At 42.6% G+C, this 25,172-nt stretch overlaps 1 protein-coding gene across 16 annotated transcripts in view; it reads right to left on the reverse strand.

The window, feature by feature from the left end:
- Window positions 1-25,172, reverse strand: part of Iqch (IQ motif containing H) — a 193,701-nt gene that overhangs the window by 95,051 nt on the left and 73,478 nt on the right. For 15 of the 16 annotated variants that reach the window (XR_010053948.1, XR_010053947.1, XM_039081112.2 and 12 more), the window contains 4 exons: window positions 21,963-22,084; window positions 20,150-20,188; window positions 11,534-12,085; window positions 10,695-10,761 (listed from right to left, as the gene is read on the reverse strand). Coding sequence is in view for 14 of the 16 variants with exons in the window: in XM_039081112.2 (XP_038937040.1) it covers window positions 10,695-10,761; window positions 11,534-12,085; window positions 20,150-20,188; window positions 21,963-22,084 (780 nt within the window). In the remaining 2 variants the exon portion in view is untranslated. The remainder of the gene's footprint in view (window positions 1-10,694; window positions 10,762-11,533; window positions 12,086-20,149; window positions 20,189-21,962; window positions 22,085-25,172) is intronic. The other variant, NM_001106830.1, reaches the window with a different exon arrangement.

Raw genomic sequence — 25,172 nt, forward strand, 5'->3', positions numbered from 1 at the left:
GTCAGTCCCTTAGAAACAAGTGGGCCCAAACACGAGCCATGCACCCTCACAAGCAGGAAGAGCTGCTCTTATGAACCGAAGGCAGAATTCTCTTAAAAACTAAAATCACTTCACACGTTTTGAGAGATGCTTCCATGCCTCCTTGTGGTTACTGAGCCCAAGCACATGCCTGGAGTGCAGCAGCCGGAGGGAAAGGGGCTTCATAGCTAAAGCCAGGATGTGAAACACATTGCTTCTTCAGCGTAAGGAAAACTATAGCAATTCCTGCGCGGGGCCTTCAGACCAAATGAACTCTGATAATCGCTGCTTTGCTTTGATGTCAGTGTTTGAACACCAGACAACATCTGAAACAGCAAATGAGTTTATCATTCATCTGCAACTCCCTCTGTTTTATGCATGTGAACTTAAAAATTAAAGAGACAGAAGGGCCAAAGAATGGTTTGAGTCACTTTAGAAAATGACTATTAATTTCTTAAATAATTTAGAGAACCACTCCACATGTGAAAGTGAACAGAGGCAGATAGGATCTCAGTGTTGTTCTGAGGCATGGCTGTGATATTATTAACTGTGAGGCAGACTTTGTATGCCTACATTCAGTCTATTCAGGTAAATGTCTTAGAAGACAAATTAGCAAGTAATATGTATTGAGGTGATAAAAGATAAGGAAAATGATTGAGGAATAAAGTGTGATGTAAAAACATTCCTGAAACTATTCGTGCCTGCACCTCCTTTCTAAAGTAAAGATAAAAGGAAGTGAGAGATTCCTCATCAGACACGTCCAATTTAAAATGTAGAAGGCCTTTGATCCCTTAGCTACATGTGAATTACATGGGTACGTCTGTGTTTCATTCATGTGCTTGAGGTCAGTCTTCTGACAGATTACTGGTACCTCTTTACTGCCGATCAAGTATATATACTAGACACATATACGAAGCTATAAGAACTGACTACTTAGCCCTATTCATACACATATTTTCTGTTAGCAATCTCAGAACATTGTTATAGAGAATCTCATGAAATAGCAGATATGAAAACACTTTGGAAATTTCAAAGTAGTATAAAAATAAGGTCTTTTAATGTTATAGGGTATGTATACTTCCAAGGCACAGGACACATTCTGTGGTAAGCAACATGGCATTCCACCATCAATAAAGCAAAAGTAGGCAGGCATTTTTAGATCTTTATTGATATGTACATGTGTAAGTGTGTATGTGAGTGTGTGTGCCTGCATGTGTCTATGTATGCTATATACGTGCAGGTGTCCACAGAAGCCAGGAGAAAGCATGGGATTCCTTGAAGTTAGACTTGCAGGCAGTTTGTAGGCTACCTGATGTGGACGCTGGGACTTGAATTTGAGTCCTCTGGAAGGGCAGTGCTCTGAACTATTGAGATATCTCCCAGCCCTAGGGAATGACTTTTGGTTTTTGTTTTGTTTTAAAGTCAAGTTTGTTTTTATGTTGTGTACATCCACAAGGTGCATTTTGCTAATGATCGGTGAATGCTCTTACAAGGCTGGTAACACAGATTAAATACTATGGTGATTCAACCAGGCAAGCATCAGCAAGAACACTGGATTTGGGGTGTTGAGCACTGTGTCTCGTGTCACTGAGAAATCATACTTTAGAATATAACGACAGTCCAAGGAATAAAGGAGGGAGACCCAAGCTATGACTCCTAGCAATGGGGAATCTGGAACCTGGACCAGCCATCTCCTGTAACCAGGCAAGACTATCAATGAAAGGATTAGGATAACTCGGCCACAAACTCTTCCTCCCAAAATTTGTCCTGCCCATAAGATGTGCAGGGAAAAAGATGGAGCAGAAATAGAGGGAATGGCCAGCCAATGGCTGACCTAGCTTGAGACCCATGTCATGAGCAGGCACCCATCTATTGACACTATTAATGATATTCTGCTATACTTGCAGACAGAAGCCTAGCATAACTGTCATCTGAGAGGTCACCCAGCAACTGATGGAAACTGATGTAGAGACCCATAGCCAAACTGCTTGGGACTCCTGTGGAAGAGTGGGGAAGAAGGATTGAAGAAGCTAGAGGGACCAGGGACACCACAAGAAAACCTACAGAACCAATGACCCTGAGCCCATAGTGGCTCACTGAGACTGAACGGCCGACCAGAGAGCATACATAGGGTGGACCTGGGCCTCTGCACATTTGTAACAGTTGCGCAGCTTGGTCTTTATGTGGGACTCTTAACAGCAGCAGGACAGGGGTCGTCTCTGATTCTGTTGCCTGCTTTTGGATCCCTTTCCCCTAACTGGGGTACCATGTCTCAATAGGAGAAGATGCATCTAGCTTTACTACAACTTGATATGCCAGGGCAGGTTGAGATCCATGGAAGCCCTCCCCTTTTCTGAGGAGAAAGGGAAGTAAGGTGGTTTATAGGGAGGGATTAGGAGGAGGTGAGGAAGAGGAAGCTTTGATTGGGATATAAATTAAACAAATAAATTGACAATAAAAAAAGAATATAACTACAAAGGTGTAATTAGGTCAAAGGTCAGTCTTGCAACACTGGGGGTCTGAAAAACCATCAGCCTCAACCTTGTCCAAGGAGGAAACTGGGGATCAGAGCTTTGTCCAAATTTGTATAAATTCTTATACATTCCAGCTACTCATATGACCAATTTAAATACATAACATACAAGAGAAGACCCTCCAAATGGTAACAAAAGTTTATAGATGGGAAAATAGTTCTTTAATAATTTTCCATGTTAATTTTCTAACATCTTAATGCTAGAACCTGTGTATATGCTAGACTGCATGCAAAAGGAAACATGGTTACTAACCACTGACCTCAGAAGGCTGCCCTGCATTTTCTAGGCACACTTTATACAACAAGCGTCCTTGAGAGTGGGGGAGGAAGTCAGAAGAGTAGGAAGGTGGGAATGAGACAATCCAAGGGAGGCACAGGGGGCTGATGGCCTTAAAGATGGAGAGAGGGGATCAAGAATCTTTGTGAATTCTTCTGTGAACAATGTCTACAAGTCAAAACCCTATCTTCTTCCCACCAGGCCGACATTAAAACCACAGTTCTATCAGAATTTTTATTTTAGCCCCCTTTAGACTTCTGAACCACAGAACTACAATGTCCTATGTTTATATAAAAAATAAAACATTGTGTGTGTGTGGGGGGTATGAATGAATGCATGAATGAATGAATGAATGGCCAGAAGAGGGTGTCTGACCCCGGAAGCTGGAGTTACAGTGGGTGTGAGTGCTCAACAAGTGTTGCTGGGAACTGAACTGCCCTGCAGCAGCAGAAACGCTTCTTTGGAACCATCTTCCCAGCTTCTATTTGCACTGGTTTTGTTTGTTTTTTCAAGACAGGTTTCTTGGTGTAACAGAGCCCTGGCTCTCCTGGACTCTATTTGTAGACCAGCCTGCCTCTGCTTCCTGGGTGCTGGGATTAAAGACATGAGCCTCGGTGCCCAGCCTATTTGCACTGTTTTAAAACATCGAGTCTTTAGCAGTCTGACCTCCCTTGCTTCCACTAAGATCCACTCACTTTTCTCAGACGTTCTGCCTCCCTTTTCACCTTTGAAAGGTGAGAGGGCCAAGCTGCCCAGCACATGCTATGAAATCAAGTGTTCCCTTCATTAATATTTATTTCCTAACCTCAGCTGAGCCAAACTAAAATCTCAAAAGAAACGTCGTTTAAATGTGGGATCATAGGGGTTGGGGATTTAGCTCAGTGGTAGAGCGCTTGCCTAGGAAGCGCAAGGCCCTGGGTTCGGTCCCCAGCTCCGAAAAAAAGAACCAAAAAAAAAAAAAATGTGGGATCATTATTTTTCTATAAGTACAAAACTATCTGAGCTATCTGAACACAGCCTCTTTTTATGCAGCTGATAGGCTCTTGTGTCTCACGACTCCTTCCTTTTCTTTCCTCCTTTCTCTCCTACCTCCTTCCTTTCTTTTCTCTTCCTTTGTATATGATGTATGTAAGCGTGCAGCACGTGTGCCTGTGCGGGGGCGGGAGGGCATAGACTAGAGGTTGACATTGGGTGTCTTCCTCTTTTCCTGTCTGTGTTCTAAGGCAGGATCTCACTGAGTGAGTGAATGACACGTGAGTGAACACAGTGTGCCTGAGGACCTTACTCAGGCTCGGTCACCCACTCCCCCAGCTCCGTTCCTCGTGCACGCTCCTCACTCCTGCGTTTCACTCTACAATTGCGCCTACTACTAGACAACTTATGGTAAGTTCAAAGAATGGCAAGAGGGATTTGTAAAATGTTCTGGGTCTGTATCACCATAGAAAACCCCAGAAGTGGCAGAAAGGGCCTTCTGTTTTCCTGGTTTCCTCTCTGTGGCTATTCCTATCACCTGCAAAGTTCTCAGGGTTTTCATTTTTTGTTTTTGTTTTTGTTTTTTTTTTAAACAAGGTTTTACTATGTAGCCCTAGTTAGCCCGGAGTTTTCTGTGCAGACTGGGGTGGCCTTGAACTCACAGAGATCTGCCTGCCTCTGACTCTTGAGAGCAAGGATAAGAAGTGTGTACTTGGCCAGCTATTCCCAGTTTTATAGGATGTTCCATCTTGTCCCACATAAGTAATCGGCTGTATGACCTTCGCCACTTCACATCAAAGGACACTAGTGAGCTGTGTCTCACGTTACTCCACTATTCTAGTCTTTGTGCTAAGTCTGTGATGCTCATTGCTGGTTACTGGCAATGGCTTCCCTGCTCTCACGCCTACCTTCTCCAGTGCTACACTTCCAGACACTTCGCATGTGATGCAAGCTGCTTCTTTGCAACCAGCAGGCTAGTTCTAGTACTGACTTTTCTTTCAGTGAAACCATAGAAATTAAGGATACAGCCAAGAGCATCTGACACAAACCGGAGGGCCTTCCTGGATGGCCTCCACTGTTGTAGCCAATCACATGAACTGCTTGCACATTCCTTAGCTCACTACCCTGTGGCTGACTGTTCCTCGACTCCTCCTCTTTTTTAGGGGTGTCCCTTACAGTGGTGCTCAAAGCAGAAGACTAAAGACAGACTTGGTGACTTGTGAGGACTAGTTGTTAGTCATCCACTTAGGTTAGATGGTCTGATGCAGTGTATCCTAGCCTTTGTGTTGTCCATTTTGAACTGTAACCGGTGATGCCAAACGCGTCCCAGCCTACCACATTGTTGTGACAGCTGTGCTAGTAACTCCATCCCTTCACTTCTACTCAAGAAAGCATATTGGGTAGAAGCTGAGCAAGACAGGCATTATTCCAGAGGCAACCTGGAACTGCTCCCATTGATTAGAAAAGCTTTGACATTCCAGGGGTTAAAAATAAAAACGTACTCACGACAGACCTCACATGTGCCTTGTAATTGTCCAGAGACCCATAACATAGACAGTTGGGTTACAGCCATGTCCTAGTGACTTGGACTAACGTGAGAGCACATCATTCAAGAAAGCAAGAATTATAAATCAAGATGTTCTGAGAGAGCCCACTTAAGTCATTTATACCATATATGCAGTGCCAGTTTAGCTAAAATTAGTAGTTGTCTTTTGGAGGCAGTAGAAAAAGACTAGAGGATTTTATTAGATAGATATAAAATATATAGTAGGTATATTTGCTAAATTTTGAAAATGTTCTCAAATTAAACAGATTCACTGTCAAAAAGATGATACTTTCTGTTGTCCCAGCAAAGGCCAGTGAGTCTCAGATTATGGTCGGGGGCACTAAGGGCCCTGAGACCATTTTGGGGGCCTCCATGAGATCAAAACTATTTTCAAAATGATTCTGAGAAGTTACTTGCCTTTTTAAAAGCAACTCATGCCCCATAAGTTCTGAAACACTGAGAGTTTATTGGTGCACAGGCTCCATGTTAAAGCCAGCATGTGATATCACCACAGCTAAGCTCGGTACAGAGTCAAAGAGGAACACACACACGTATTCCCCCTTTCCGAGTATGGAATCTCTATAGGGCCGCATTTTCTATGTTTCAACTAAACAACATAGGTAATGGGCTAAATACAGAAACACGAAAATCCAGCCATATTCTATTAGGAGATTTGCAAACTTATCAAACTAAATGTGCTTTTTTGGAAAATAGTTATTGTTTATATATAGGTTAATACTAGTAATGCACTTACTAGTTTATTTCTTAGTTCCTTAGTTTTAGTTTCCTTTCTCCCTCCATTCCTTTCTCCTTTTTCTCTGTCTCTCCCTCTCCTAGACAGAGACAGAATCTTGCTATGAAGCCTAATCTGACTTCAAATTCTCAATCCTCCTGCCTCAGCATCCTCAGTGCTGGTTTATAATAATAAAGCAAAATAACGACAGCCAGAATTTACTTAAAGTTCTTTAGGGTTTCCAAGTCTCACCATGAGTATGAAGGGGTCCTGAGATGAAATGTCTGAGAACCACTGAATGAACATCAGTATTTTAAGGACAACTGTGAAGATTTCAAAGGTTAGATCTTTATGTAGTATATTAAGTTTATTTTAAAGCTTATGCTAAAATCAATTCATTTAATAAAAATTCTGTTAGCTTGGCACCCACTTCGGTGTCATTTGTGTGTGTTGTGGTTCAGTGTTGGGCAGGTCAAGAACAACTGGTTATCTTCATATTATGGAGTCATATGTCCAACTCTGATCACACCTGTGGTGAGTGCTGACTCGGGTTACTCGCTTGAATGCAACATGGAAGAACACAGATGTGTTTTCATTTTAGTTTGTGCTATGAAGAAACTAAATGCTGTCATGGTCCTTGTTTCATCTTAGAGGATGGCTGTCTCTAGGAAAGGCCACCAGGGAGATCCTGACTCTGCATCTTTCTGACCTAAGACTCCAATGTGACATCTTCATAGCTTACCTATGGACACCATTGGACTTGTCAAAAACATATGTTGAAGCCAGTCAAGATTGGGTGGAAAGTTCCAACTTCCTGTCTCAAACTATAAGGAACAAAATGTCTGAGTTGGTAACTACAAACCGGGAGTGGAGAGGTGCCAGCGTGCTGAGAGGCACGGTGTAGACTGACCTCCGGTCTGTGCCCTTGGGAGTAGTAGTGCACCTGCCTTCCTCACAGGGGACTCTGGTTTTGGCTCCTGGGCTGGGAAGTAAAGTAACTGCAGTTAGGAAGCAACCTTCCCATCAGCCTTTGGGGGATCCTATGGCCATCTGCACACCAACAGTCTCCTGTTTTGTCTTGCAGGCCTTTGCCATAGTGTGGGCCAGCTGAAGAATGTGGTCCACAAACTTTACAAAAACAGTATTCACATTTTTTTGGAGTGGAGTATTTTGGACACCCTAATTGTGTTAAAACCAAGGATAGTTTGCTGAACTAATGCTCAGAAGGGAAAAAAATAAAACTATGTACACTTGTTTTAGCCATTAAATCAATTGGCCAATTGGCAACGAAATAAAATATTACAGGAGGAAAATACAAAGCAAAGCCACTCAGTGTGTCTTCTCTCTGCATTCTAGGGCGGGAGGGCAGCTAGAGGCACTGCTGAGAGAGGACTGGCCTCCAGTGGCCTCAGTCCTTGGCACAGCCTGCTTCATGCCAATACATGTTTTAAATGCCACTGAATCTAGGGATAGCACTAATTGATGTACTATAGCAAAGAGGTGCAGGGGGGGAATTAAAAGTGGAGAAAATAATCTGACTAAAGAAACTGCAAGCAGAATTAGTTGGCAGGCTTTATTTAGACCTTTTTTTTTTCTAGAAAAATTGGAATTCTTTGCTGCAGTTTTTTTTTCTTCTTTGACTGATAGATTATTCTTAAAATAGACCCTAGTTTCCTATTTTTGCTATGAACCATAGCAGATTATTTTGTTATAATTATATTTCATTAATAAAAATGATGAAAATATGCAATATCCAATTAAGAGATCAGCCTACATTTTTATCTTAGGAAATTACAAGGCCAATCAGTTTCTGTGGACAATTAGTCAGTCAGTTGCGTTCCACCTTCCTGGTTGTTAAAAATAGCTACAAATATCTGTCACTTCGAGGAATACTGTCTGAAATGCGGTCGGTCAAATTTATAACTCCTCTTTTCACGGTGACTACTCTGCAATGCGTAATGTCATAATTTCGTAGTTTGCAAACTTTAGATTTAACAATACATTCTACTATTTTGCATTAAAGATGTTACCAACAGGCCAACTTTCCTGTATTTGGAGAATGCATCTATCGCTGTAGGTCCAACAGCAGTGTGTTATAAACCTTTTTGTTACTTCATCTTAAGGTCAAACAAGTGAGTGCATCCCCAAATGGCTGGTAGCATGGTGTAATTACCTCTAGTACATGAATGCTCTCTTAGAGAGAGAAACAAGACAGTCTGTGAGGTACTCGGAGAGCTCACCTCAGCCTGACAATCTAAATAATTAATTTGGGGTAGTGAATTAAATTTACCTGCACTATGGAAGTGAAATTATATTGAATAAGATGGGGTGATTATTTTGTTTTGATTTTTTTCAGTGTACTTAGAAAAATAATTTCACTTTCATTTTTATGAACTGTTGCAATGAGTATCTGGCCCATGAGACAAAGAAGCCATGTGTTATCTGTCTGAAATCTTTGTGCATTCCCACAAGAAAGTTGCAAACAAGAATAAGGTACCCCACATTATTAAAAAGAGATACAGATACAGATTAAGATATTTTAAGATTCTGCCTGTACAGTAGGGGAGACGTCGTAAGGTTACTATCTGATTTTAAGATCCCAGAGCCATTTCAGGAGAGCTGGAGCAGGCCTCTGAGGAGGTGGAGTGGGTGTGGCAGGACTCTGTGCAGGTCTCACTGGTAATCGGTCTGAGCTTGATCTTAAAAATACCCAACTAGCAAATTTCCTTGAAAACTGGCATTTCTGTTGTTTGCAAACAAAAAACCCACAGTGGAGAAGGCCTCATAATGATATATATATTTATTTATACTACATATGCACAATATGAAAGAAAACAGCTTTAATCATAAATTTAAAATAATGCTTGTATTTCTGACCAGGTCATTCTTCCCCTTAGTTAATATCTGCCCAGTCCCTTTGGACTGCTGTGGCATTTAACTGAAGTTTCTGGCACTGCCCTGCTCACACTACTGATGCAGGTTCACTTCTCACTTCTTTAGAGCTTCCACTGTCTCAGGCATCTCTGCAGAGTGCATGGTTTAGGAGTTGGTTTTCGGGGGGAGTCAAAAGTGGAGGGAGAAGCTTGTGGAAGGGCGACTACATTAACCACATGCTTATCAACATTACAAAGTAGGGGACAGAGACTTAGTGCTTACCAGCACTGCCACGTGGGCTCACTTCTGAGTCTAGCTCCGAAATAGAGAAAGCAAAACAAGAGCCCCACACAATAACAGGCTAAGTGTACAATTAGCTGCAGAAGCGAAAGCTCTTGCGCTTATTCTAAGGCCCCATGTCAGTTAATGGGGTCTTCAATTAGCCTCTCAGGTTGTAATCTATTATGAGTGCAATTTCTGTGTGTGAGCAGATTTTGTGTGCAGAAGTAGTCTCACCAAAACCAAAGCATACGTTAGGATGGAATTCAGATCTGTCTTCACTTAACTATAAACACAGAAGAGCAAAGCCCGAGGGTCTGCACAGGGCCAGCATTTCCTCACCTGCTCCAGGTCCTCGGGTCAATGCATAATCTAGGAAGCTTTGTTTTTTAATATTAAAATTTTACTAATTTAAAAAAATCTTAATATCAGTTCTATAGTAATTGTGATATTTTTCTTTCATATTACTGTTTAGATGTGATGTTTCACACAGACAGGCGTTTGCGCACTTGTAGCCTTGGATTTTACTACACTAGATCACTGGCTGTATTGCTCTACTTAAAAGGCCTTAACAAAGCACTAACAGGCAATATTGAGATCCAGTGGGGATTTTGTTTGTCAAAACTCTACTAAGTCAGCATAAAAAAAAAATCCAGCCTCATTCAAGAATGAGAACGGCCCTGGCAGAATCAAGACGAGCAGAGCAAGAGACTAGCAGTGCAGACGCTGACAGCAACTCGTGTCTGAGACAAACTTCCAGCACAGATTTCTGAATTTCCCTATGTCATTTTGGCATACCTATTTTACCGCTGTGTTTCAGACAACAGCTTTTAAGTTCCCCAATTCATAAATGTAATTAAATAATTACATTAGTGCTAATTAACATGAAACTGCAGATTATTTAAGCGCAAAAAACACTATTCAACTTCTTAATTATTCTTGTTCACACAGCATTTCCTTTTGCTCAGGCGCCCTAGGTGCAAATAAAACATCCCATCTGCTCGCAATTAGAACTAAATAATTTCAGAGAATGTAGCTTATCATTTTGACTGCACATTTGATTAAAAACAGTGTACAAGCAATATCCTGGCTTATTGGCGTAACAGCAACAACACACACAAGCCTATGTTCTTCTATCATTAAAGAAGATCGAAAACATTATCTGTTATTTCAGGGGGAAAAATACAACTTTTTAGCTCATTTCATACAGATGAAAGCAAGTTACAGCAAATCACCTCGCCACTGAATAGCAGCCCCCACATAATGACTTTATTTGCTTAATCCCCAAATTAAACGCCGTTTCGAGCGAGGGCCCTGTGTTATTACTCTCATCATGTCGAGAACATTTTCCTGCCGAGACCAATTTGAATAAAACAAGGGGCCTTCCTTGAACTCAATCAAGGAGCCATAATGTGGTGGGTAATAGAGGTTGCTGATAGATTTGCAGGCAAAAGTGTTATACCTAATGATGGTATATGGATAATAGTCCTCCTGGAGGTCCTGATGCGACTCCAGTTGGCTGCCAGATGCTGAAAGCAAGAAGAGCATTGATCAGTGACAGGGAGCTGCAGTGGATTCATCTAGTCAAACTTCAGCTGTTTTTCCACTGTACAGTTAAGCCAGGCATAAATTATATTAATTGATTTAATTACATACTTAAAACATCTTCCCCAATTAATTTAATTAGGTGGCTACATGATGCTACTGGCAGGGGAAGATTAGAGGCAGCTCACTTAATTAACAGAATATGAATGAAAAAAAGAGAAAGCAAACATAAATGAAATTGTGAGCACTAATTAAAAGGCTGTCTGCAAACTTAAATACTTTCTGACAAAGTGGTGACAGCAACGTAGACAAGTGAGGATGTTTTTTCCTACCAAATTAAAGTGTCAGAAGGTGTGTGTACGTGTGTATATGTGTGTTTGTGTGTATGCACATGTGCATGTGTGTGTATATGTGTGTGTGCACATGCCCAGGTTATGTGTGTATGTAGAAAAGGTAGTTAGAACACTGACTTCCCAACACAACTACCATAGTGAAAACAAGGAGCATTTTCTTGTATAGAAAAAGTGTAACAGATTTTGCATGCATAAAGGCCAGGCTCTGGGTTGAGGCTAAAATATGCTGTCCAAACAAACAGAGTGTGAATCTTATACTGAGGACAGTTATAGGTGCAGGATGCTGAGAGGAAGGTGGCCAGAGAGAGAAGGAAAGGTAAAGAGACAGGTTACTGCACTTGTTCATCAAGGAACTATTGAGAAAGAGAGGCAGGCTTGCCTTAACGGCTGGCAGCCTGCGTACCTTGGCTCGAATTCGGAAGTTATCCAGGTGTCTCTGTCGAGATTCCTCCACTATCCTCTTTAGTCTTGTTTTGTGGCAATGTAGAAGCCATGCCAGGGCGATCACTCCCGAGGCCCACTTCTTCTGGCGATAAGAAATGAAGGAAGTTCTTGCCTTATAACTTTTCCATGTGGCTTGGATCTTGACGGCAGCCTCTGTCCTTCCGTCCCGGCCCTTGAACCTCTGTCCAGGAAGATTTAGCAGCATCTGGATGTGGAGCGGGTTCTCTAGCACAGCCAGAACGTCAGTTTTGGTAAGTTTGTTGTTCAGCTCAAACTCTGGAAGCAGGGACACCAGACTCTTCCCTCTTACTTTGGCTTCTGATATTGCATAGTCCTTGAGAAATTTCTCAATTTGTTCCAGGAAAGAAAAAATGCTTCCCCAGATTAATTTGTAACGTGTTTTGAATGCTATAAAGTCTGGGGCTGCCCTGTCTACAGAGCCGTTGTAAACAGGCAAGATGTAATCCCATGGTGATCTCCTAATCCTAGACGGTGTAGTAATCCTCGTGCTCTAGGGAAAGAAAGTTTTCCAGAGTTAAAATATCCCATGATCTTTGTAAGAGAATGATCAATATATATGTTAATCAATACAATAACACTTCATCAATTACCACTCAGTGAAGGGAAGGCATGGCTGCTAGGACTGATTTTACATATGTACATAAGGACGTCAAAGGAACGTTGTTAAAACTCATTACAGGGGATATCGTATGAGAAGCTATTAAACTGCTATAAAATTATTTCTCTATATGGAAAAGATATATATATATGATGATATATAATCTGTTCATACTATATAATGACCTGTTTCCTTGAGCCATATTATAAATTATATATTTAATAATAAAGACATACATATGTCATATGTATCATACATATCATATTATGTACATATTTTATTATATATATATAAAATGATAATCCATGTAAGCTGCAGAGTGACTTCCAACCCAGCATGCACAACTTGGTGAGAGAACCTATCTGATGTATATATCTGAAATATATATATATATATTTCACTTCTTACAATTCTATCTTCTATTTATATACCCATAGTCTTAGAGAATTATGTTGCTGATTCTTTGTTTTTAACTTGTCATCAACCATAAAAAACAGAGAAATACATGATTTCGTGTGTAAATGTCCATAGGAATTCTCTAGAGGTAGAATGGTGGATATCTTTTAAAAGTGTCTTTCTATATTTAAAACATCATGATTTATAAGCTAAATCAAATCAGAAGAGGTTTGGATGACAAGAGAAAAACACAGTATCATCCTCACTTTAAGAAACCCAAGCCTAGGTCTGGTGGCATAGGCCTGTCATCCCAGCTGAGGAAGGAATAAGGGTGATGAGTCTGAGACTGGCCTGGGATACACAGTGGCTTCAAGCCCAGCATGCAGACTTAGAGACCCTGTCTCTAAATAAAACATAAAAAGGGGGGCTGCTGATAGGTTTGCCTAACAACCACCAGGCCTGAGACTCAAGCCTTAGCACTAAGAAGGACATCTTGCCAATAAAAACCCCTGCATGTCAGGTACAGGCACTTGCTGCATTAGAAGGAGACAATTCAAACCAGGATCCAAGCATGGACGTTTCTGCCCTGCTTCTTCAGGGATTTAAGGGATCAACTGTCTTCAACACATCTCTGGAACATAAATATACCCATCTGTGTGAAACCACAGGGTTGTGTTGCTCTCTGAAATTGTACGACCTTTCACAAAACTCAGAGGGGAAATGGTGAATTTATCAATAACTACTGTGAGACAGCACTGCTAAGTTAGGCTGGCTCATGCTTTGTCAGATAATGTTAACTGAGCGCAATCAATAAGGACAAGGCAGAAAACGCTCAAGTCTTAGAGTCTAGAGAAAAATGTACAAGATATATATTTATACTAAAGACACAGTAACCAAACAGAGAAATAAAAACCTTCAGATTCCTTTCCCACTATCTAAGGAGAAAAATAAACTATAAGGTCAAAATCCTAATACTCGGTCTGAAGTGGGAAGGTCCCTGTAGCTTCACACATGGACTCTAAACAGCAGTGAGCTTCCCACACTGCTAACTGAACGACTGTTAGAAGGCATAAGAGAACAAAGTCGTCTAGCCAAAATTCTGATCTAAACAAGACAGCAAGAGAATGTAAACTGTTTCACAGGTGTAAGTAAGTGTTGTCTTCTTGAACGGGCAGGAGAGAGTGTAACGAGCACTGCTCCCGTCAGCAGACCATAGTGTTGGCAGACTGCCTGGGTAGGGTCTGGGTAGGGTCTGGGTAGGGTCTGGGTCGAAGGCAGATGTTGCCAAAGAGCAAGCCCGCAGCCACACGTCTACTTTCCTACAAAAATGGGCTCTGATGGTGCAAGGTTAGCATTCAGAGGAGAACGGCAGGGCCCCATCCATGAGGAACAGATATGCAGGATGGCCACAGATGGCCACGTGTGGCTGGCTGGTCTTGAAGTCACATGTTTGATCCAGTCATGAAGACTCAGACTACAGCAGGAAGCGAAGGCAGTGCATGGATGGTTTGCCAGAGAACTCTGTCTCCTTAAAGATATTCAGTTATTTTGAAAATTCCTTCTTTTTGTAGAGAATAGTGAAGAAGTGGGTGTATCTATGAAACAGAAGAGTCTGGGCCGGGGCTCAGAACAGAAAGGACTCCATCTCTCTCAGACAATATGCCTCTCTACAGGCTGGGTCTATCTAGGTTATCTGTGTACATCAACAAATGAGGACTAGGTCTGATAGAATCACCTTGGGTGAACTGAAGTTGTAGACTTTAACAGGGTTGTTTTAGAACAAAAGGATTACACCTTTTACCTTCTTGGATGAGATAGCAGCTCTCAAAGGAAGCATGCTCCTGGACATCAAACAGACCACTCAGGTGCCAGGAAGCTGTGGGTTTGGAGTCAGCTAAAGCAGAGCTGTGGTACATCTGTCACTGAGAATGCCACACACGGGAGCACTTCAGACTCAGAGCAAGGAAAGCCATGCCTCTCAAGAGGAAGGCTTCCCAAATTAAAGCAGTGCATCAGCACTGTGAGAAGCAGTGAGCAGGTGAGGACTGCGGCTGCACGGCCTGCTGGAGACAGAGCCCTGAGTAAAGGCCACACCATGCCGCAGGGGCTGCCTCCGCCTGTCCTACCTTCATCTCCAGGAATCTGTCTAGTGTTGTGTGTTGGTGTTCCCCACCCTTCCATTTCTTCTTCCTCTTTTGTTTACAAGGAGCTGCTTGCTCTCCTGGTGTGACATTACTAAGTAGCTGTTGTTTTCCTTCTCAGGGAGTGACTGTTTTGAGACATTTGCACTCCCCGCCCCTACTTTCTTGGACAGCTACACATGTCCCTTTATGAAATGCCTGCACTTTAGACTAACCCCACCCCACCCCCACCTCAGACCTTCAGCTGTGGCCTAATTATTAGCATCCTGCTCTTAACTGAGTCAACTAGCTGGGAAATGCTCTTTTTCATTTGCAGAGTGTAACCACTAATTAGGTGACTTTCAGAGTTTCTGGAGCAGTTATTTAGGGGAAATTCTAAATCTAAAGCAAAGGAGAGGGAGGCAGGATGCTGACAAGGTGTGTCAGAAAGACCTACTGTGAAGCCGCATGGCTAACCCAGCACTGCAAAGGTCCTCTCACATTTAGGGTTAACATCCTCAAAGATGCCAAGAGCACATTCAGGGAGAAGAACTTACTTCTAGGTTGATTGCTTTTGTTTTTGTTTTGTATCAGGGGTCAGGCCCTGGACTTTATGTATGCTAGGTAAGCACTCTAGTCCTGGGCTACATTGCCAACCTTAGACTAGTTTCTCTTTCAAAGTTGTTGCTGCTGTTTTGAGACAAGGTCTCACTATATAACCCTGGCTGCCCTCAAACAATCCTCCTCCTGCCTCAAACTCTTGATTCCTAAGATTACAAACCTGTAAAACTGGAGAAATCTAAAGGAATCTAAAATTTGGAAGACCTAGTTTCAATTCTCCACTCCTACAGAGGTTCACAACCATCTGTAACTCCAGGTCCTGGCATCCAACGCCCTCTTCTGCCCTCTGCAGGTATCAGACATACATTCAAACAAAACACCCTTACACAGGCACATTTTAAAAAAATTCTAAGCATGTGCCATCATAGCGGGCTAAGATGAATTTCTAATTGAGAAAATTTCATTTCCATATGTATGGACAGCAAATGGACATAGTATCAAATCGATGCCCTACCATTTCCAAGCTGGATCTCCTGGTGGTGACTAGTGGGGTGCCTGGGGAATCTGCTATGCAGGTATCTTTACAGAATGGTAATCATTCCAGTACCTGGAAGGAGAGACTACACTGCTCTCTATTGCAGAAGCCAGTGTTTGTTTCTCAGTCACCAAAATGCATCCATTAAGAATGGCAGGTAATTGCCCTGTAACACTGAGAAAGCTCTTCCTGAAGGTTATAGTCCTAAGTGAGAGTTTATATTGAGGAATGGAAGGAGTTTCCCTCAAAGATAAGTCTTTATTATTCCTCAGAGACCAAAGATGTTATTTGTTGAACCTTGACCTTGTTTTTTATTTGTAGGGAAGGTTCTCAATGTATCAACATCTGTATAAAAACAAAGATGAAACCCTCACTGGGCAAGAACTGTTCCAAAGATTCAACACTCAGAGGAGAGCTCTGGACTTACTTGGGCTTCAGGAACTTAGCAGAAGCACAGTTCTGAGCGTCAAAACACAAGGGATCTTGAAGGCCACTAGCTTTGCCTTTTGCTCCATAGACTATCATGGGCCCAGCAAAGCAAGACTTGGCCCTGATGTCCTCTATCCTGGGTTCAGACCCAAGCTCTGCCTCTGTCTGATGCATACTGCAGGCAACACGCTACCCCCTGTGGACATCAATTTTACCATCTGCAAAAAGGAGAAGTTCACAGAGCTTTCCCAGTGCTCCATCATATAGATGGGCAAACTGACACCCAGAGAAGGTAAAAGCCTTGTGTGACATCTTAACTCTGCTTTGTGACGCCCCAAGGACAGTGACATGACCACATTCCTAAATATACCGAAACATATAGAACTGAAGGGAAGGATTCCTAGATGTACTGGCTTTTAAACTTTTTCTTACGTTTGTGTTTGGGCAGTGGCCTCAAACTTAACTTGCTATGTAGCTGAAGGTGAGCTTGAACTCTTGGCCCTGCTGCCAGCACCTTTTAGGGGTTGAGATTGCCAGCAATTGTCATCATGCCTGGTTTTATACAGTACCCGGGACCAACCCAGTGAGCTGCATGTCCTGGACAAGCACTGTGCCTCCCAAGCCACATCTTCAACCTAATGTTATCTTTTAAAACAAACTCCCAGAGCTAGTAAAACTGTGAAATCAGTGAAACAACCTCGGCCATTACTTTCTTACCATGAAAAAGACCTGGGAGATTTTTCTTTCCCATTTTTAATACAGAAAACTATTTATAATAACTTTCTACCAAACATAGATGACAATTACCCATACCATCTGCTGTGCAGGATTGAGAAAGTCCCAGAGTAAGAATTCTGAGGTGTGGGGTTGGGGATTTAGCTCAGTGGTAGAGCGCTTGCCTAGGAAGCGCAAGGCCCTGGGTTCGGTCCCCAGCTCCGGAAAAAAAAACCAAAAAAAAAAAAAAAGAATTCTGAGGTGTGTGGATGAGCAAGACAGTCCCTTAGACCGTGAGACCCACAAGTTCCTAAAGACCTGTGTCAGTGTGTGCAACCTGTACAAAGGGACTAAATGGCAAAGACAGGATTGTGTGAGCAGAAACATGGAAAGGAGAGGAACTGAGCGCAAAGGCAGCAGTTTTCTAGAATAGTTCTGCAATTCCTTTCAAAGGTGCCATACTCAAGTAGGTCTTAGCTTAGGTGAGCTCTCATGGAACAAAACACCGAGTCAATCAAATCTGCATGAAAGGTCCGACAGAACAGGGCCAGAGAGGCATTTTAAATAGATGGGGTGTGTTTTTGGTCAAATGTGAGATTCCCTTTTCCAGAGGCACATTTTACTTCACGACAGCCCTGATTTCATCTTTCCTAGTACCTTCCAAATACTCTCTGGGAAAATGTGGCACAGTTAAGGACCCCTTGGGGCAGTTCTGATGGATGAGTTGAGCCTGCTAAGGATGCTCACAGGAAGCACACCAAGCTGGGGACCAACAGCAGCTTCATCCACATCCCCAGCAGAGACAGGCGAAAGCGGGGCTTTAAAGGGTCGCTCACCATCACTACCCAAGGGAAGCTTGGCTTTCTGCTCTTCCTCAGGAAAGGGTGTAGGTAGAGAAGTTGTTATCACAGACCACTAAACCACATTTGCAGGAGTCTATGATGCCCCACACAGACATCTTTTCAATAACTGGGGATTCTGCTCACTTTTCCTAAGTGGGGACCACTCTAGGAAATTACAGTAGACGTCATTTGCTTTCCTCAGAAACAGACGTCTCAGGAGGGTAAGAATTCTGTCTCTTCCACTGCTGCGTTTGCTGCCTGAGCTCCACTGTCTGATGCATGGGGAAAGTCAGTGAGTTCACTGCATGTCAACATTTAAGTTTGATGTCAGAGCCACTCGGATTGGCTTTATAGCACACACACATATATATATACATATACATATATATGTATATATATATATTAGACAACTTGGGCAACACTGAACATGTCACTGATCTGTTCTCATTTCCTTTACATATATAATATATTTTAAAAATAATTATATAAAATATTTGAATTTTCAATTAAAGTATTAATTTAAAATTTTATTTTAATTTTAAAACATAAAGTAAATATATATATAATATATTTAATATAATTATATATTTAATATAAAATATTATATTTAAAAGAGAATGGGAACAGATCAAGGCAGTGAAAGGTTCAATGCTGCCCAAGTTGTCTGATAAAAAATTTGACAGCCAATATATCCATAAAATATTAAGTTTTCCACTGAGAAGATCACAAGACTATGCTGGAAAGATACTAAAGAAACCAACACTAAACATGTGACTAAGAAACAAATAACCCTGGCCCCAGCGTCCCTAATGCTGGGATTGCAGGCATGCCTCACCACACGCAGCAGTTTTTGACTCTCTGGTAATGAATCTAGAAAACAGAACAGGCTATCTAGATTGAAGCTGATAGAAGCAGACGGGACAGCAGACATGACAACTGCTATCTGATAAGGAAGGAGGCAAAGACACAAACTTACCAGCACGCATTTGTCACGGGAGAGAGCAAACATTAAATACCAGATAGGAGACATGGGATACATTTTATAAGGATTATCACTGTGACTGACTTGAGATTTGTAGGCTTCGCGTGCTCTGGGGTTTGGGAGTCACACAATCACTTACCTTGGATGACTTATCTCTCTGTCTAATTCCTTCCAGGCATGTGGGATAACAACAGCACCCACCACCTGGAGATGTGAACGCAGGGAGGCAGCCCTCTGAAGGCCAGCGCCAGAGGCCAGCGCAGAGCCGGCACTCAGTGCAGGTCAGCACTGCAGTTACACTACGGGTGATAACTGAAGACCGGCCCCTAGGAAAGGGGTAACCTGGGATATGAGCCTCACACTGCCCTTTGCCTCTGGCTGGCCAGGGGCAGTGACAGCACAGACATTTTTCTGTCAGCCCTAGGGTTCAGTGGCAAGGGAGGTGCATCAGGCCACACACACACAAGATATGCTGAAGCCACTTAGTGGTTCCCAAGTGCTCCAGATAAATAAAGCTGTGGGGTTCTTCACGCATGCTCTCTTTTTTAGGTACAGAGCAAAACTGACAGTTTCTACACAGTGAGAACACATGGTGGTGAGTCAAAGGCTGGGAGGAGACTGTCTGGGTCAGGACTGTCTGTTCGCAGTCACTGCTGCAGATCCAGCCTCTGCACCAGCACTGGAATGGGTAGAAGACAGCTCCTTCCTTGAAAGGAGGCACTCCAGGATGTCAGGGAGCCCAGCACATTTCAAGTGCAGGGTTTCCTGCTAGTGCACGGCCCCAGAGGGGCAGCCCTGACAGGAGTGTATTTTCCATACCGTGAGGACAGTTTCACTTTTCCATGTTTCTTGGGGGTTGTTGTTATTGTCTTGATTGTCATGAACAGTTTAATTTTCAATTCTATTTCTCCAGCCTACTTTACAAATGCAGTACGTGTCCATACACATTCACACATATTTGTATATGTAAGTACAAACACACATGTGAACACATGCCAGCACGGGCCAATAAACTACTACGTTCATTTTTAACATCTTGCTTCCTTGTAAATATACTCTTAAATGAAAATCTCTGATGCTAAAATTATGCACAATTCAGCCTCATTTTGAAGATGAGACATTGTTTGTTTGGGCAGTGACATGATTCAGTCCTCACAGAGAGCAAAGAAATGCTTTTCCCTTTCTGTGAACCACAATCTTTTTTTTTTTTTTTTTTTTTACCGTGGTCTTATTTCTTTTATAAAGAAAGGAAGTGCAAAAGAACTTTTGTTGCCAACTCCAGCTGTCAAGCTGCCTCCCATACTTTTGCCCTGAAGCAAAAGAAAGGGACATCAGGTGACAGATCCCAAATTCCAACTAGTCACACAAATTACAGACCTTCCTACTGGGTTGTCCTCTTGACCTTTTGTCTTTTCCCTACAATGAAGAATGAGACACAGTTTAAATCAAAATGACTCTCCTGGGCAGTTTTACAAAACAAATAGAAGGCTCAGAGTCCTGGTCACCCCTGTCTTTCTTCCCTTCCCCCACTGGGCCCGCCTGTTCCCTACCCACACAGGCAGGAGCTAATAATTAGAGGACTTTCCCCACCCAAGACAGCAACGCTGTGCACCCGAAGCCCCATGTCGCTTTGAGGAGAGGGTTGGAGAAAGTAAAGCTTTCCATGCACAGTTAAAATCGGATGCTGGGTCCCACCTTCCGGATGACACTCCGGGGCATTTGTAAGAAAGTGCTGACTGGCATCGTGCCTGGGGTGGGGCCTGCAGCAGCTCCCATGTGGGGCTCTCTGCTTTTCTCTTCATCTTTAACTCCGTGCCCGGTTTCCATACCATTATTAAGGAGTCAATTCAGAAATGTACCAACTTGAAGCCACAGCCTATAAATATTGCTACTTTTAACAGTAGGGGAAACCGTAGCAAGTCAACAGAAGAAAATAATGCCAGGGCTAATCAGCGTTTAGAAAAGACATTATTATTTTAAATTTTTGAGGCAAACTGCTTACTGGCTAAACGCTCACTGTGGTATCTGTATTCCCTGTGGACTTGTTCAGTATGAAACAGAGCTGAGCACTCAGCTGGAGTGAGAATCTAAACAGGTGCCTGGGCCTAGTCCCATTATGCACATTAGCCCATGGCCTGCTCACAGCCTGTTAAACAGCTGAATTTGAAACAATAATGGTGCAGGCCAAGCACCGCCTGAAGGCCTGTCTGGCTTGGGATTTGGCCATTTGCATTGATTTTTTTTTTAACCCACGTTTTTCATGAAACGCAAATATTTGCCATGGCAACTGGGTTGTCACATGACGTGCTATTCCATAAGCAGCCTGGCAATCTCTTAAGGGGAAATGGCCTGCCAGTGTGGAAGAGGACTAACTCCTCTTGAGGATGTCTGGGCATCAAAAGGCTGGGCAGGCAGGTAGCGCCTACTCTGAGAGAGTGGGGTTTGTTTCCCTGCAATGGCTTCTAATCCCTCTTTCTCTTTTCATGAGAACAGCTAAAAACATGACTACACAAGGCATACCAGAAAAAGTACTGCCAGGTGTCTCCATTTGATGGAGAAAAGTTTTAGTTATCCTAAATCTGTCAGTGGTCCTTAAAATGGGAAAGCAGCCTACAAACATGCCCAGCCCCTTTAAACTGGGGCATCTTCAGGGGAGTGAATTACACTGCCATGTGAAGGACTAGTGTTGGCAAGTACAGTCTCCTCCTCCTCCATCACGGTTTTCTGTGAAAACTTGGAGGGCTTGTCTTTTCTTATGCTTGAAGACAAATGGGACAAGGTAACACCTCTCAGTGACACGCTGTATGTAATACTACAGATGTAGGTCAGGATGTAAAGCATCCATGTAGCGTTTGTACCCCAGACTCCTGGCCTCTGAGCCGCTGCTAGCATAGGTTGATCACTTGCCTGAAAAAAATCTCAAAATAATGCAATGGTTCTGCTCATATGGGCCCTGCCTGCAGTGTCTTGGCAGAGTAACTTGTGCGTCATTTTCCCTTTTGAAGCAGGAGCTGACTGTGTAGTTCAATGGTGAGCTCTTGCCTAGCATGTGGGAGGCCCTGAATTTGATCCATATCACCACAAAGAATAATAATAACCACAGTGAGATAAAATGTTCCCTAAGAGCTGCTGGAGTAATGATTACTCCTGTGTGAGAGGCACAATTCGACAATGGGTCTATGACACATACCGTCACAGGTAGACTGTGTTCTTCCGTGCTTAGATGTGTGAGTACCTTGGCTTTCTGTTTCTGTTGAGACTCCTCCACTTTTTCTGAAGCCAGGCGTGGCTTATGAGCTATCGGAAAGGAGGCTGTGGACAGAGGCAGGGCAGCATTACTTCTTCCCAAAGGACAGGCTGAGCCATCTGGTGAGTCTTATGGGGTTCAGCTTGCAAGTCAGATGGCCGTCATCCACTGTGTGCTTACTACCTGCATCTCCTGTACCTGTTCTGTGACATCTCTGGGATTCTTGTCTCCAAAGGAAAAACCTATGATAAGGCAACTACTTCTTCAGAGCACAAGGTCAGCCCACCTTATGCAAAACGCCTAGAAGAAAACTAGATCTAACAGACAGGAAGAGTGGAGAGGACAATTTCTCTCCTAAAAGAAGGCTCCCTTAATTCACCAGATTCCCGAGTTTATGTAAAAATAATTAATGCAGTTGCATATAGTGGATTATTTCATTGGGTAGCTGTTTAAAAAGATGACTAGAAATCAAACTGACTTGGGGAACTGATATGATGAATAACACCATGAAGATTATTTCTGATTAATCAACCTATAGGCACAGCACTCAGTCACATCTGTCCTGCTGACTGGCAGCAAACTCAGCTACCCTTTGCAGACAGCCCACACCTGGCGTTCTAGGGGAGAAAAACCCTGTTATTATTCTTACCAATAAAATGATTTACTTAAATGGTTACTGAAATGCAAACACGTGAGTCTTTTCTATCCCAGGTCCTCTAGCTCAACCCCCTCTTCTGTCCACTCTATAACAACAGTCTTTGGAAAGCCACTGATGTTGAACAACACTTAGTGGATGATAGCAATGTACAACTTAGCCCACTTGGAGGACTCGGTTTCTCTGCCTGCAGTTGGGCTACAAAGAATCTTTTCAACATCTTTTTTTAAAGTAGCAAGAATTTCAGAGCATCATAACCTGCCACACAAGGGATTTGTTTGTTGTCTGGCCCAGTCTAACACTTTCTCTGATTCCCCTGGCTTCTAGCAAGTCTTCCTGTGATGCTCTACCATTATGTTGTCCAGTGTACCCCAGTGTCCGCCAATCCCAGTATAAGCCTCAGACATATTGCCTTGACCTCTGAACTCTTCTGTCCCATTGCTCACTTTGGGCTCTGCTACCCACCTCTGCCTCATCATAGGACAGATGTCTTGAATGCATAGGTTCACCAGTTTAAGAGTTTAATTTTGGACAGTCAGTTTTAAGTATATCTCAATTGTTAACTATATTTAGGTAGCTAGCAAAGGAGAGATGCTTATTAAAGGACTGGACTGAGCACACTCATTGGGCTAAGGATTCAGTCTAAGTTTGTCTAAATGAGAACATCAACCCTCTCCCTGGATGTTCACTTTCCCGGTCTTCCTTGTGGCTGTCATGTCACCTGATAGATTTAAGAGAAAACATGCCCACTGCTACCATTTTCCTAGCTGTAGTGTGTATGTATGTAGACCCAAGTTTGCTGGAGGGGTCAGTTAGAAGTCAAGAAATGGTGAACATGAGGATGAGACCTAACATGCTGGAGAGGTCGCTCAGGAGAAGCCTGATAGTCCATCCTCTCACCCCTATGAATAGCTATTACCAAAACACCAGAATGTTCTGGCAAGGGTGTGGATAAAAGGTGCACACCTTCGCAATCTGTCTGCAGAGGACAGAAAATAAGGCAGGGAAACTAACCCGGTGTCCATCAGGCTCTTACTATATCTGCTGGGCTGCACTCAGGGTGGGAAGAGACTGCGATCCTGGGGAGTTACAGAAGTGAGCTTTCTAAGGAACAGGACAGGCAGGCTTGAAATCAGCTGGTCAGGCCCTGATTGGCTGTGGACAGAACATTTCCAAATAAGGGCATGGAAGGAGCATGTTGTCTAATGCAGCCTGCTGCAAAACTGCAAATTCAGAAAACTTTAACCATAGGAGTTTTTTGTTTGTTTGTTTTTGTTCTGTTTTTTGTTTTCCCTGTGTGGAGTATGTTCGTTAAAGGAATTGAAACCCACTGTAGCCTTGAAAGCAACTCATTGGTTACAATAGATAAAATGGTGCCACCGATTTAAGACCTATCAATGGGAACATAAATTATGGAAAATAGCAGTTTCACAGAGCTACCATGTGATTGATGATTAGCACCTGTGTGAGATATCTAGAGCAGACTGGCAGGGAACAAAAGTGGGAGAGTAAGGGGGAAGATGGAGAGATAGTGCTGCTGAACCACAGTCTTTTAGACTTCTACTGCTGTGACAGAACACTCTGATCAAAAGCAACTTGGAGAGGAAAGGTTTTATTTCAGTGGGTAGCTGGTGGTCCATTATCCAGGGGATTCAGAGCAGGAACTTAAGTCAAGAGCTGGTGCAGAGGCCATGGAAGAGTGCTGCTTACTGGCTTGCTCCCCAAGGCTTGCTCAGCATGATGTTTGATACAGGTCCACCTGCTTGGAATGTATACTGACAATGGTCTGGGCCCTCCCACATCAACCACTAACCAAAACAATGCCCTACAGACTTGCCCACAGGCAATTCCTATGAAGATATTTTCTCAATTGAGAGTCTCCTTTCCCCAAAAATTCTAGCCTGTGTTAAGTTGACAGGACATTGGCCAGCACAGAGTTGGATAAGAACAATAAGTCTTGCTGTACTATTTCAAACAGTATAGTGACAGTGGTCAATAATATTCCAGATATGTTGAAGGTCTACAAGAAAGGAACTTAGAAGTTCCTATCACATAGAAATGAGAAATGTTTGGGGAGACAAATGTGTTCAACTTGGTTTAAACATTATGTATGCAATGCATATATGTATCAAAACATAACACTGCCCATTAACATGTGACTTTTTATGAATCTGCTAAATATAAATTCGGGAAAACATTCAGAGGGGTTTCGGTCAGCATTGCATATGATCAAAAATTATACATGAACAGTAAAACAGTCATAAAAACGCACCTGTAAGCAATTATAAACACACTTGAAAAAATGAAAAACATACAAAATCTCTACAAAGAATTATAAAGCATGAAAAAAATTAAAAATTCAATAACCTAAATTCAAAGATACAAACAAAGGAATCAGTGATTGGAAAGCCATAACAGAGATCACCCAACCTGAGAACTCAAGGCAGACACAAGGCAGGGTGAACAGAAGTGAACAGCATCCAAAGACCTGTGGGACT

The sequence above is a fragment of the Rattus norvegicus genome, chromosome 8, assembly GCF_036323735.1.
Source record: "Rattus norvegicus strain BN/NHsdMcwi chromosome 8, GRCr8, whole genome shotgun sequence".
Classification (NCBI taxonomy): domain Eukaryota; kingdom Metazoa; phylum Chordata; class Mammalia; order Rodentia; family Muridae; genus Rattus; species Rattus norvegicus.